This window comes from Lonchura striata, chromosome 2 (genome assembly GCF_050655825.1).
Source record: "Lonchura striata isolate lonStrDom1 chromosome 2, ASM5065582v1, whole genome shotgun sequence".
Lineage (NCBI taxonomy): Eukaryota > Metazoa > Chordata > Aves > Passeriformes > Estrildidae > Lonchura > Lonchura striata.
The window spans coordinates 61916811-61930391 of record NC_140704.1 but is presented as its reverse complement, the minus strand read 5'-3'; the positions used below and the strand labels follow the sequence as shown (position 1 = coordinate 61930391).

The 13581-nt window shown below is 47.5% G+C and overlaps 1 protein-coding gene across 1 annotated transcript; it reads left to right on the top strand.

Annotated features, from left to right (window-relative positions):
• Positions 1–261: 261 nt before the first annotated feature.
• Positions 262–9663, top strand: FOXQ1 (forkhead box Q1). The gene has a single exon (XM_085571304.1). It carries the CDS (start codon positions 7840–7842, stop codon positions 9061–9063), a length of 1224 nt encoding a protein of 407 aa, XP_085427430.1. The 5' UTR covers positions 262–7839; the 3' UTR covers positions 9064–9663.
• The last annotated feature ends 3918 nt before the right edge of the window (positions 9664–13581 follow it).

The window sequence follows — 13581 nt, the reverse complement described above, 5'->3', positions numbered from 1 at the left end:
TAGGATCCTGTTTCTGCTAGGCTCCTCTGTGCACACATACTTCCTCCTCACAGTCCTGACTGACTTAGAGGGAAGGAGCCATTGCATTCAAGCAAATTTGGAGATGTTTAGTAAGACTTGGTCATAAGCAAAGAAATCAGGAGTACTGACAGGTTTACAGGGCAGAAGATACTGGGTGTGACACACCAGAAAGTCACTTGTAGACATTAAACTGGCACAAGTCTCTGGACTATGTTTTACTTACCTGTCTTGGGCTAACACCCAAGACTTTTCTCTCCTTGCAAAGGTATGACGTCAGGCACATGGCAGTTCTTGAGATTCTGTGTAAGCCAGCATTGCCAGAGGCTCTGTGCAGGTGTGGTTAACAGTTATTTAATGATTCTTCACAATTGCATGTATCTGTCTGAACATAAATACTGTCTGATCGTAATCTTTCTTTTCACACCATGAATTTGCCCTAGTGTTTCCACCCTTGCAGGTTCCCAAATGCCCAATGTCTGTTATTACAGACCTGAAATTCCCTTCATCATTTTGAACCATTCATGAGCACTTTGCTGTCCTGTTGGCTTGGTAAGGTGAAGAGAATGAAGGCAGTGTATTTAATAAAAATACTCCAGTTCTTCACTTAAATTCTGTATGTTTGGCTCCTTGATGACTCACGGGACTCTCCTCCCTTCCCCATGTTTACACAGTGATGACAAGTACTGTTAACTTTCTAAAAGCAAAATTATCAAAAAAAACCCAGAACACTGGCAATTCCTTGGAAAAGCTCTCTGTCTTTCTCCTTTCCTAGCAGTTGCACGAGCCTGAGCAGTTGCACAGTTCAATTAGTTAAAATAATTTTGAGTGATAGTTCAACTGTTTCTTTTCCAAAAGGTAATAGTTTTCCTAATTAGTCACTTGCTTTGATAAGGCACTGACTTTTACTCTAATCTAAATTAACAAGACTTTATCTACCTGCATCATTTAAACACACCCTACTTGCAAATCTGGTATGACTAAAAACCATGACAAGTGTTTGGTTTCATTTTACATTTGCTTGAAAGTGCCCCACTTGGAGGTTAATTATTAATCTACTAAAGTATACGTAAAGGTTCAGGGAAACAACAGGGTTAGTAGGTAGAGCAGTAGTGGAGGAATTAGGAAGCCCATGTCCTATTCTCATCTTAGATCATATAAGTTTGACCAAGACATCGAAAACCCATGAACCAAAATAGCAACACTTTGCACAAAGCACTTTGACATCTGTAGGGAACAAATTTCATGGGTGTGAGGCAGCAGGATGTTTATGCACACCTGAAGAGACTGAAACTCAGCTAATCCCTTAAGAACTCACCTAGGAACTGGAAATCAAATATACGGTGCATGCAACTCAACAAAGTAATGACTTTATTACATCTGCAGCAACAGAAGGACCAGGTCCCCAAACTTTTGTTACATTTCTCTGCCATCTGAAAGGTGGTGAAAACATGCCCTGTTTCTAGAACCAGTTTGCAGGACATAAAACCCCATCTCCCACCACCTGAGGTGCTGCAGTGGCTGTAGCCTCAGTATAACTCTGGTCTCTGTTCCAGGAGTAAGCCAGCAGCAGCACGGACCAGATTTTCAAAGATATCAATGGTTCTGGAGCTGTCCAGGGAGGTTGCAGAGAAGGAAAACAGAACACAGCAAATGGAGGACAGAAAATGCACCAGAGAGGTACAATATAGGGGTAGTACTGCCAAATCCTGCCTACCACAGCAAAGTCTGACTGTCAGCAGCCTGCTCCCAAATCGCTCCATTATAATGCATTTCACTTGGTCTTGGAAAAAATAAGAATCAAAAAGGTTTTTCCACCATTTTTTATTTATATATTTGGCTAATGCTTATATAAATCATGGGATTCCACCCAGAAATAGCTTTCTGAAAACAAAGAAACAACAACAAAAATCCAACCCAGAAGTAAGAATGTTAAATACTTATTGCTGTTCAACTGGAATATTATTGGCAAGGTGATTAATTTGTTGATCCACAGTGCTATAAATAGTACTTAAACTTAGTTGAATTGAAACATATCCTTCATATCTCTAGTCACTGTTTACCCATGTAAAATATGTGTGGGTTCGAGTTGGCTTAGGTGTACTCCAGCAAGGGCTAGCAAAGTTCAGTGAGTCTCCATCACATATTCAAAGTCCTTCATCCCTCGGTTAATTTTGCTGTAATTCTCTTACAAGGTTGTTCACTTTCCTCCATCGATGCATGGACTTGAATTGTAATAGCTCAGCTGGTGTTTCCTCATATCACGGGCCAGTGACAGCAAGCCTCTGGCATCAATACCAAGTTTGATGCCAACAGATATTTGGGCCGGCACCAGCAAAAACAAGCTATGATGGTTTCTTTTTAAGTTTGTTTGGCACCAGTAGCAAAAACCATTCACTATGCTTGGCAGAGAGCCATAGAATTTCACCAAATGGCTTCTGCATCATAACTTCATAACAAGCACAACACAGCGTAACTTCTAATTGCGGTGGAGCCTGCCCCTTAGCAAGCAATTCTCTCCTGACAATTATATCCAAGGTTATCAATACATGTGCTGCTTAACACTTTAAGAAAAATTACTGTAAGAAAAATTTCCTTGAAGAGATCCACAAGCCCCTACGTCCATCACCATTTGGATTTTGTCTCTTGTGGTGCAGTTACATGAAACCAGGTAATCAGCCAGAGAAAAGCCTATGGGGACAGTTACCAAATTAAGTCATCACAAAATATGTTGTAAATACTGTGTTGATTTAACCTCACCCTGCACTCTTTTATGTCACATATTTCTCAGACTGCAAAACTGTAATATACTCCAGAGAGGTTAGTTCACCTTATGCCAGTATGGAACATCATTCAAGCCCTGGAGGCTTAACACAGCACTAGTAAAAATAGAGAATTAGCTATAAATTATCTGAGTCTCAAGACAGAGTAATCTCCATTTTGACAGGTCCTTGCTAAACAGTAGAGCACTTTCCAGTGAGGCCTTGTGGTGGATACCTCAGTGGACACAGGACAAGGGCTCCAGAGAGCTCAGTTCTACAGGCAGCATTGCAACTGACTTACCAAATCATTTTCAGCAGGACTCACCTTCACTCCTTGTCGCCTGTAAAATGGAAGAGCTCTGAGATTTGTCGGTGAAAAGGATGGTGTAAGAATCTGGAATTTTTTCTCCAGTACTAAGCATTAATAACCAGAACAATAATGTCACTTCCTTCACAGGAGAAAATCTGTGCCTGCCCATTCTGTCACAATCCAGGGCTCTGGAGAAAAAAAAAAAAAATTGCTTAGATGCAGACATTTTTTATGGAACATGAAGTGGGCACAGGGAGGAAGTGATACTAAGCTCTCAGCATGGGAAAATTTCATTCTGAGTAATGTCTCCCAAGAAAATAAAGAATGCATGAAACAAAGTTGAAATGGAACTCCCCATTGTAAATTCAGCTCTTAGTACTTGCCAAAAACACCAGAAAATCTCTACCCACAGGGAATGGATGTCCTTCTGAAAAAGTGCCAAGCTTTCCCAATGAGGGAATTCACGCAGACATGCATTCTGCTTCAGTGATCAAACTCTTCCTCTCAAGGTCTAAAGGAATTTCCACTAACCTCCTTTCTTACACCTCAGCCTCTAGCTGGATTTCCTTCAACTACAAAAATATACATAGTGCAATTAGCCAGCCTTCACAGACTGTAGTTCATTTATGCATGCTAGGCACATCTCCTGCTGTGAGCAGCCCATCCAGAGCAAACTCTTTGAACTTCTCCATTGTTTCTCACGCAGTGCATTGCATTGTCCAGTCTGATCGCCCCTGGCAAGGCAGTGCAGTCCTGCAGCTTGCCACAGGAGGAGAAGAGATGATGGAGCACTTTGTCCAGCTGGTGTGCTGGACATCTCAGGTGCACAAAAAACCTTGCCTACCACTAGCTATAGGACTTTCTCAGACACCACAGAGACATTTTTTGAACAGTTGTTCTTCTATGACCTTATCTGGAAACCCTCTCTAAACAACAGTTAGTGGTCTGGAGAGACAAAAGGCAGAAAAGAGAAGAAAGAAAGAATTGGGTGGAAAAAAAAAAACTAGAAGGAATATTTTTTTTAAATTTGAACCAAAAACATATCAAGACACACCTTTGAATTATGTTTGCTGAACTAAAAAACATATGTCTCTATGGTTTAAAATGCCATGGAGACAACATAACTGGATCAACTAAAAATACACTCACAACCACCAGACAGTGTAGCATTTTCCTACATTTAGTAAGGAATATTTTTGTAATTGGTAGTTTGAGCAAACTGCAAAGGACTATACAACCTTATTTCCAAATACCCATTGGCAGACTATTTCTGAATTGAGTGAGTGAAATACTACAGAAAATGGGAAGCAAAGCTGATCACGTGATTTTCAAGCTATCATTCATATTTCTCCATTTGTCTTTGACTGAATACTGTTTTGGGTAGGAAAAGAGGGAATTGTACACCAAAAAAAGTCCTGCTCTGCTGATCTAAAGAGGAAGAGACATTTCATTTTAGAACAAAGAATTAGATTTTTTTTTACCTTGCTTCACTAGAGGTTTTTGGAGGTTTTTCTTGGGGTGATGGGGGTGGGGTGTTTGGCTTTGCTATAATACAGCACATCAAAGTGCTTTTGATGTGAAGTTTACTTAACAAAATCAGTTTTTCCGATGATTGTGTTAATCTTTATAAACCGAAGGCGATACTGTGCCTTTTTAAAAACTATGGCAGGAAAAGACTTGAGGTTACATATACTCTCAGTGGTGAGAGATGGGAGTAGTTGGATTATTTCACCACTTCTTACAACTTTGCTTGTGTTTCATGGGCAGTGTTAGCAATGGGCTTGATATTGCTCTCACTCAGGCCAGGAAAGCTCTATTTAAACCCTGCACAGACCTTTCATAAGTACCTTTCATATATTTTCTCAGGTCAGAGCCACCAGAGAATTCAAAGGACAGTTTACAACAGGCACTAGCTCAGCGATAGCAAAGGGGCCTTGAGCCACCACAAGAATCAGTGCTGATCTTAGAAAGGTTCCCTGCTCCCACCCATTAATAGCTATCTTTGTATTATTTTGAGTACAAGCTTCTGTCCCCTCTTGAATCTTGCAAAACCAGCTTTGCCATCCACTCCTAGTCTTGAAGTATGGCTGTGAAAAAGCTTCTGTTATGTCTGATGTGTTTACCTACAGCATTTGAATGACTTTTTAAGTTCTCTGACTAAAGATAAGAGACAATGTGTACATTTTCCACACAAATAGTGGAACGGTAATAAAATAAACATCAAAGGCAAGCTAGCAAATCATCGCTACTTCACTGCTATTTACAACAAAAGCAGGAAGAGGAACAAACCTACCCTTGCCATTGGCATCATCGTAGAAAATATGAGTTTTGGAAGGAACGATACCTTTTTCCCATACCCTTAAACACAAACATTGGCACCTACAGCTAACACAACACTTAAACTGAAGGATTTCAGTTTACATTTTATGGAGACAACAACAACAGTGAACCAAGAGAGGTCTCCCTCCTCTTATTTTTGTCTTTCTGAATTGCCTGCTTTTCCTAACTGGTGCAGCTTTTGTGAGAAGAGTAAGACATCCAGCGTACTATTATTTCTATTAAAGTTGTCAAGAACGCAAAGAGAGGGACAGAAGAACCTCTCTAATCTTCAGTATTTACCATGTAAACCCATGCAGACTGAAGAAATGGAAAAGCTTTGAAACAAAATGCAGGTGTGTGTGGGGGAACATAAATTCTATTCAAGAGAGATCAAGATAGAAAGTAGAGCTGTTTGTTTCTCCTCTCAGTCTTTTAAACCTGTCTTTTTTCATCTTTGTCTCCAATACTCCTTGAGAGCCAGACCACAGTGGAACAGTTCTAACCAGAGTGGCTCTGCATTATGTATTTATTCTAAAATAAGGTCCGACTTTAAAAGACTGCTTTTGGAAAATATGGAGCAATCCAGCTCTTACTCCAGGACACAAAATTTGAAGCATACATATGAGAAATAAAACATAAGCACCACACAGGATTTCTGCTGATGCTTCTGTTATTGTTTTGCAGACGCCAGCGCTACTGCCACATGAAGTGAAATGGCATTTTGCAATGGACTCTGAACAGTGAGCAGAACAGGGCGTTTTCAGAGAAGCTAATACCAGCTAGCTTTCTTCATTGAGTTGTTCTATCCAGCATAATGTTGAAGGAGAAAAAAAAAAACTCTGAAGGAAGGCAAGACCCTGACAACTTAAGCCTAAAAACCAAAAAAGGATAACTAATTTTTTTTAGAAAGAAGAGTGTCTAGGTAAAATTGCAGAACACATTGTTCCAAGTTTTATGGGAAGAAAAAACAAAACAAAACCAAAAAAAATCCAACCAACCAAACAAAAAAACACCCAACCAAATCCAAAACCTATACAATAAAAGGTTTTACTAGAGAGTGGCAGTTGTAAGAGAGAGGTTACATCAACCAGAAGAGCTTAAGCAATGCTACTACAGAAACAGTAGCACATGTAAAACTGAGGTTAAGGCTTTGACTAACTTTCTCACAGCAAAACTCCAAAGCATTGCCTACCTTCCCATTCTACCTCTGCACCAGGTGTGCTTATGACAGAAGGAAAGAGAAGACCAGGATTAAAACTGTTTTGTCAGGCTACATAAATCATTAGGAATTCACAACTGCAAAGCCATGTATTATTTTCCAACAGGTTGTTGAGCTGTCATATTACAACTTGTTGCTTTATACAGCGCTATTAAAATAAATCACTGCACGTAACAGGTTCAGCTCTGCCACCTATAAGTCATTCTGCATTTTACACCTGGGAGGCGGGCCGGCTCTGCTTAGTCGCGCCGAACTGCGGCTTCGTTCGAAATACCCGGGAAGGGGAGGGACCTGGCAGGAGAAAATACAAACAAGTTTCGTAAAATAACTTTCCAACAAGACCTTGCTGTCATCTTGGCTAATTACGGCTCTGATACGGCTTATTAGGGCATACCCACCTTTGCTACCTTGCTTCTCCACCCACCATCCTTTCAGATCTTTGTCCTGGCTCCGCCTCTCGCCGGCGTTATAATGGGCTGGTCTGAAAGTGGTGGAGAGACACACAACCACAGGGGAAGGGAGAGATAATGACAATAACACTAATAACTCTAATAACCCGTCTGCTGCCCGCCTCGCAGCGAGGAGCCAGCCCGGCGTCCCGGCACTGACAAGGGGTCGAAGCCGGAGAGAGCGGAGTAACCCCGACGGCCCTCGAGAGCTTCTCCCCGCGCCCGGGGAGCGCCGAACGGTACCAGCGGCAGCGCCCCCGAGGAGGACCGAACCCGGCCGGACACGGAGAAGTACCGGCTCCGGCAGCCGCCCGCCCGTTCTCCCTCTACTCTCACCGGCTCCACGGGGACCGCCTCGCCCCTCTCCTTCGGCCCTATGGAGCAGCGAGAGTAAAGAGCGAGAAGGACAAAAAGGGGGGCGAAAGGAGAGCGAGCGCCCCAGTGGGGGAAGAAGGAGGTAGAAGCCCGGAGGAATCGCCCAGTGCCGAGGGCGGCAGGGCACCGCAGCCCGTCCTCGGCGCCCACCGGCCGCGAAGGGTGGTGCTAGCGACCCCGGGCCGGCGGGCTGAGGCGGGCGCCGAGCCCGCTGCCGTGCGCTGACGGTCTCGCCTGCCGCCGCGGAGCTGTCCAAGCCGGCGAGGGGACAGAAAGCCCCTGGGTCGCCTCGCTGCCTTCCGCCTCCCTTGAGGCCGTGCCGAGGGGCGGGGGTCGCGCCCGCCCAGCGGAGCAGCGGGGTGCGGGGGGGCAGGCGGCGCCGCCGCCATGAAGCTGGAGGTGTTCTCGCAGCACTACGAGGACAAGCTGAGCACCGGCAGCGACCAGGAAGGCAGCGGCTCGCTCTCCCCGGCTCCGGCGGAGAGCGAGCTGGGCTCGGACGGTGACTGCGCGGCCAACAGCCCGGGCGGCGGGGCCGGGCGGCCGGGGCATCCCCCGCCGCCGCCCCCCACGCCGCAGCCCCCTCCGCCGCCGCCTGCCGAGAGCGCCAAGGGGAAACCCTACACGCGGCGGCCGAAACCGCCCTACTCCTACATCGCGCTGATCGCCATGGCCATCCGCGACTCGGCCGGCGGCCGCCTGACCCTGGCCGAGATCAATGACTACCTGATGAGCCGCTTCCCCTTCTTCCGCGGCGCCTACACCGGCTGGCGCAACTCGGTGCGCCACAACCTCTCCCTCAACGACTGCTTCGTCAAGGTGCTGCGCGACCCGGCGCGGCCCTGGGGCAAGGACAACTACTGGATGCTGAACCCCAGCAGCGAGTACACCTTCGCCGACGGCGTCTTCCGCCGCCGCCGCAAGCGCCTCAGCCGCGCCGCCCCGCCGCCGCAGCCCGCCCGCCCCGCCGCCGGCGTCCCGCCGCAAGTGCCGCAGGAGGCGGCCGGAGCGGGCGCCGCGTCCCCCGGCGCTTCGCCGCGGTGCTGCTGCGCCTCCTCGCCCTGTCACTGCGCGCCGGGCGCCAAGGAGGCAGCGGCGGGGGGCGGCGGGGCGCGGCCGGCGGGCGGCGGCGCTGCCAAGTTCTCCAGCTCCTTCGCCATCGAGAGCCTCCTGCAGCGGCCGGCAGGACCCCGCGCCGCCCCGCCGCCGACGCCGCACGCCCGCCTGCTGTGGCCGGCGCCGCCCGCGCCCCCGCACCTGCTGCCCGGCCCCTACCCGCTGCTGCCATACGCACCTGCCGCGCAGCCCCCGCCCGCCGCCGCGCTCTACGGCGGGGGCCTCCTGCAGCTCTGCGCCTACGGGCTGGGGGAGCCGTCGCCGCCGCCGCTGCTGCTGGGGGGCGGGCGGCCCGCGCTGGCCCCGGGGGAGGCGCCGCCGCTGGCGGAGCGGCCGCGGGCGCCGCTGTTCCACGCCGGCCTCCCCAAGGGCGGGCGGGGGCCGCCGCCCGGCTCCCCCCTCTACGGGCCCCTCCGGCTCACCGGGCCGCTGCCGCCGGCGGCGGGGGGCTCGGCCTCGTTCCAGCCGTACGCCGTGGAGACCCCGCTGGCTTAATGGAGCCCCCCTCCTCCCCTGCGAGGGACCTGCCCGGGGAGGCGTGGAGGGGGAAAGGAGGAGGCTCTGGATCCCGCACTTTAACTCCAGAGGCGACCACAGCCTCCAAGCAAAAGCCTCGGTGACTGTGCCTTAGTGAAATGACAGTGGATTTAACTTAAGCCAAAAAAAAAAAAAAAAGAAAAAAAGAAAAAAAAAAAAATCAAACAACTGTCGGTTTGGACATAGCCATGAGCCTCAAGTGCTTCTTACTGTTCATTGAGACTACTTGACTTAAGCTAGTCCCTCGCCATCTCTTTGTATGCCCCTCTCTTGTCCCCACATCTCCTGCTACCGAAGCCTGGGGCAGCAGAGCGGGGGTGCCCCGCGGAGGGGCGCGGTGGCGGCCGCTGGGGGATGCGCTGTGCGCTTGGGAGGGCGGGGAGGAGGGAGGGGGCCGGGAAGAGCAGGGAGAGAGGAGGGGAAGGGGCAGGGGTCTGCTGTGGAGCCGTAGGTCTGTACTGCAAAGCAATGCATCACTGTGCCAAAAGAAACCTTTTCTCCTGTCCGGCAACTAGCTTTTCCTGGGAAGGGAGGATATTAAATTATTTATAACACGAAGAGAGTGCAGCTTTTTAAAATTAATTATTGGAGGGGGCGGGAGAGGGGAAAGGGCTCAAGGAAATGTCAGGCGTTGTCTCCTGTACTGGCTGGCGTTCTAAATTTATGGCCAAGACCATTGCTACTGGAAAGAAAAGAGACATTTTTTCCGCATTCTATTTTTGTGTTTGTATGTAATATATGTGAGTGTGCATTTTATTGACGCTCGGCCACCATGTTTTTCCGGGTTTTTTTTTCCTTTCTCCTTTCCCCCGAATAAAAGCTGCCCCTTAAATAAAGGCGGTAATAAGGAGAAGAGCGTGATGTCTGTACTGGCGTGAGGGAGGGAAGCTTGCCGTGGGACAACCTTGACCGAGAATCTTGGCTAGGGCCGCGGGGGGCAGCAGGGCTGCCCGCCCTTTCAACCCCATCCCTGCCGGCGGGTAGAGGTGTTACCTATGGACCCGCCTTATTTTAGTCACGGGAGATGAGAGGTTCTGCTCTTGGGCTGCCGCCAGGTATGAAAGTCCTCTGCAATTCCTCGAGTCAAATCAGAATTTTTCTCCGGGACTCATACCTGCAGAAATGCTGTCGATTTGCAGGCGGAGAGATTTGAAGGCAAACCCCCTGACGTAGGGGAAGCCTGTGAAAATCCTGGACATCTGCCTGCCTTTTTTTTATTTTTCCTACCCCACCTTTTTGGGTTTTTTGGTGTTTTTTTGTTTGGTTGGTTTTTTTGTGTGTGTGTGTGTTTTGGTTGATTGGTTGGTTTTCTGGTGGTTTTTGCGTTTTTATTGTTGTTGTTGCTGCTGTTATTGTTTTTCCCACGAAGGAAAGCAGGCGAAATGTAATCCTGTTGTCATCTCTCGGTCCAAGGAAAATTCACTTCAGGAAGGTCTTTGGCACTACCGGGCTCTGGCTGCTTCTGGTAGAGACATGCCCGGTGGCACTTAGAGCGGGCGAATCCGCAGCGGATGAAAGCTGGGGAGTATCTGCTGGTAATAAAAAGTTCGCACGCGTTGCCTTCTCCCGACGGGCGTTATGTTAAGGATGATTTGTATTGTCAGAAGTGACCAGCAAAGCCTCAGAAAGGCTAAGTCGGAAAAAGGAAAGGTTGGGAGGGCTAACTGCTTGTGCTGCTGAATTACAAATCATTGTCGTCCCCGAACTCGAAGGGTTTATAGAAATGCTGAAATGATCATTCGAGGTTCGTTTGTTCGGTTGTTTGTTTTAATTAATACTTTTAAAAGTATGAAAAACGGCGGGTTTTTTTCCCCTCCAAGTCCTCTGTATGCACTAAAAAAACGATGTCAAAGAGAATTTTTAATTACACCTATTTCGGACCTTGGAGTTTCTCTCCCACCTCTATTTCCCTCAGCGCCGAGATTCAGTGGCTGACTAGCTTCTACCCTACTCGCAGAAATTATTCCGAATAGCAGGGGTGTGTTGTGAAAGGAAAGCTTCAAACAGAACAATCTGCGGCCGAAAACACCGACTCGTTTTAATACAGCTCAAACAGATTTCACGGTGTGTTAAGCTCAGACCATAACATCCATCAGAACATTGCGAGAGATTAGTGACTAATGTATGAAGTAATCCAACCCTTGAAGGAATTGGTTTTTATGTACACACGCGCACGCACGCACACATACACACACACTACTTCACTATCATTCTGCCTTCAAGGCTCTGTGCAAATATTAATCTACCCTTCCATAATCTGCTCTTTCCTCTGGCTTGTATTTTACCATCTTTTTTTTTATAGGAGTCCATATGACCTGTTAGCACGCAACTCCTAGGATCTTTTGCTTTTGTCCATCTGTAAAGGTCATAGTTCATGGTATCTTGATGGAAAAGGGAAATTGTTGTTATAGCCACAAGCATGTATTTTAATCTGATGTATTTAAGCGTGAATAGGGATGAATTGTGTGTAAAGGTGTACTTAACAGGATGACATGAGTTTTTTACTTACGAAAAAATAACAACAAAAGAAAGAAAAAAAAAAAAAAGGAAGCCCGCAGAGTTCTATATAGCCCTTGTTAATAAGTATTCTATTCTGTATTTATCTTATATGAAACTCCATTTTTTGATATGTCGAGAAACATATGTCAGACAGTACATAGCAGGGATATCCGTGTCCTCGCGGTCCTTTCTTAGCCCCTGTTTGGATTTCCTCAGAGGGTCGCGATAAGGGTTTAAAGTGGTCCCCGGTGCGGGGCGATGGGAGCAGGGGGCGGGTATCGCCTGCTGTCCGGAGCCCGCTCGGCGGCGGGGCTGTGCGGCTTTCGCTTGCTGAAGGGTAGGGAGGCTCTCCTCTCCCCGCTCCTGCTTGAGCATCATCCTCCTAAGAGGAAGCAAGAGACGAATTTCGCCCTGTCGACATTTGGGTGGAAATTGTCCCATTGGCGCTACTTCTCAGAGCACGCCGGCTGATTTGCTTCCGAGGAAAAAGCCGCTGTGCCGGTGCTGTCCGGTCGCCCCGCGCACACGGCAGAGGCACCGCAGCAGCCCCGCCGGGCGGGCAGAGGCACCGGCCCGCCGCCCCCGCCCGGGACTCGGGCGGACTCGGCCAAGGGGGACGGCCGGCCCCGGTGCACAGCCATAAATCCGAGCTGTCAGCGGTGACAGACGGCTGGTGAAACACAGCACCTGTCCAAACACTTTCCAGCAGCAGGTAATCAGAGAACCGACACTTTACATTTTTGTGTGGAACAAGCGCATTAACTATTTCACAGACCTTCCCAAAACAGCGATGTTTGTATGTCTGGGTACTTTGTCTTTCTTAACATCTAATAAATCAGGATGACAGAAGAGAGACAAAGCCTTTTGCCTTGTGATATTTGACACATCAGCAGCGAGCCAACACTTTGGCGCCATGGCCTTTTAGCCCTACCAGTGTCTGCATCATCCACAGCATGTTTGTTGGATGGGTGCCATTTGTGATGACACCTGCGGGGTTTTTACACTGCACAGGCAAAAATTAGGCAAAGAAAGCTTGACAGGACCAAGGAGCAAAACAAGTCTCTATCAGCATGTGAGAGGACCTGAAAACATCCCATACTGACTGCTCCAACCCCGCTGCAGTTTCTTCACATGCCTGGTGGAAACACCAGCCTGAGCAGAATTGCATGTGAAATCAGATTCAAACTGGGCTCTGGTTTTAAGCATTTTTTTGAGGAGAGATTTAGCTTTCCAAATGAATATATTTTGTTCCTGAGACTTCCCTCCCCCCACTATAACTGATTCATCTCTTTCAGGCTTTGAATGTTTAAACTTGCTTTAAAGCAGAAAAAAATCATACCTGACAATCAAAATATTTTCATCAAATATTTTGGGCATCTTCTCTGTATCCCACCCCAGCTATGGTAGATAGTAATTAAAATGGTTACCTGAATAATGTTAGTCCTAGCCACTTTCCTAAATCTCTTCAAATTTTAACCTGGTGAGCAGCAGAGCTGCATAAATTTCTCTTGAGTGGAATAAGACCAAATGAATGCAAAGGAGAGGTTTAAGCAGAATTTTGTGCACTTGAGGAATTAATGGCTGCCAAACATGAACTCACAGAAGAAATAAGCTTGCAAAAGTGATCTGTAGATAACCGCTTGCATTTATTACATAGAGCCCATGCAGCAGGATAATACAATAATACTGTGCTTATTCTCCTCTATAGCAGAGGCAAAGTGTTTAACTCTTGTATCTCAGTAGAAGCATGCTAGCAGGACAGCCTTTTGATTGTTATTTTAGCATCAGATTAATTAACCCAAATTTTCACCAAGCAGATCAGATGAAGCCTGAAATTTGCTTTCAGCTTACCTTCCAAATCACCCATAAGACAGCATAAGTATCCCATCAGCATCTATAATGCTACTCAGGAAGGAATCCCCTGAAATCAATAATTTTATTCAACAGCCAGCTCAGCACAGCAATGCTAGCTACAAA

Coding starts and splice junctions, on each gene's coding strand:
- FOXQ1 (XM_085571304.1), top strand. CDS start 7,840: ATGAAGCTGGAGGTGTTCTCGCAGCACTACGAGGACAAGCTGAGCACC.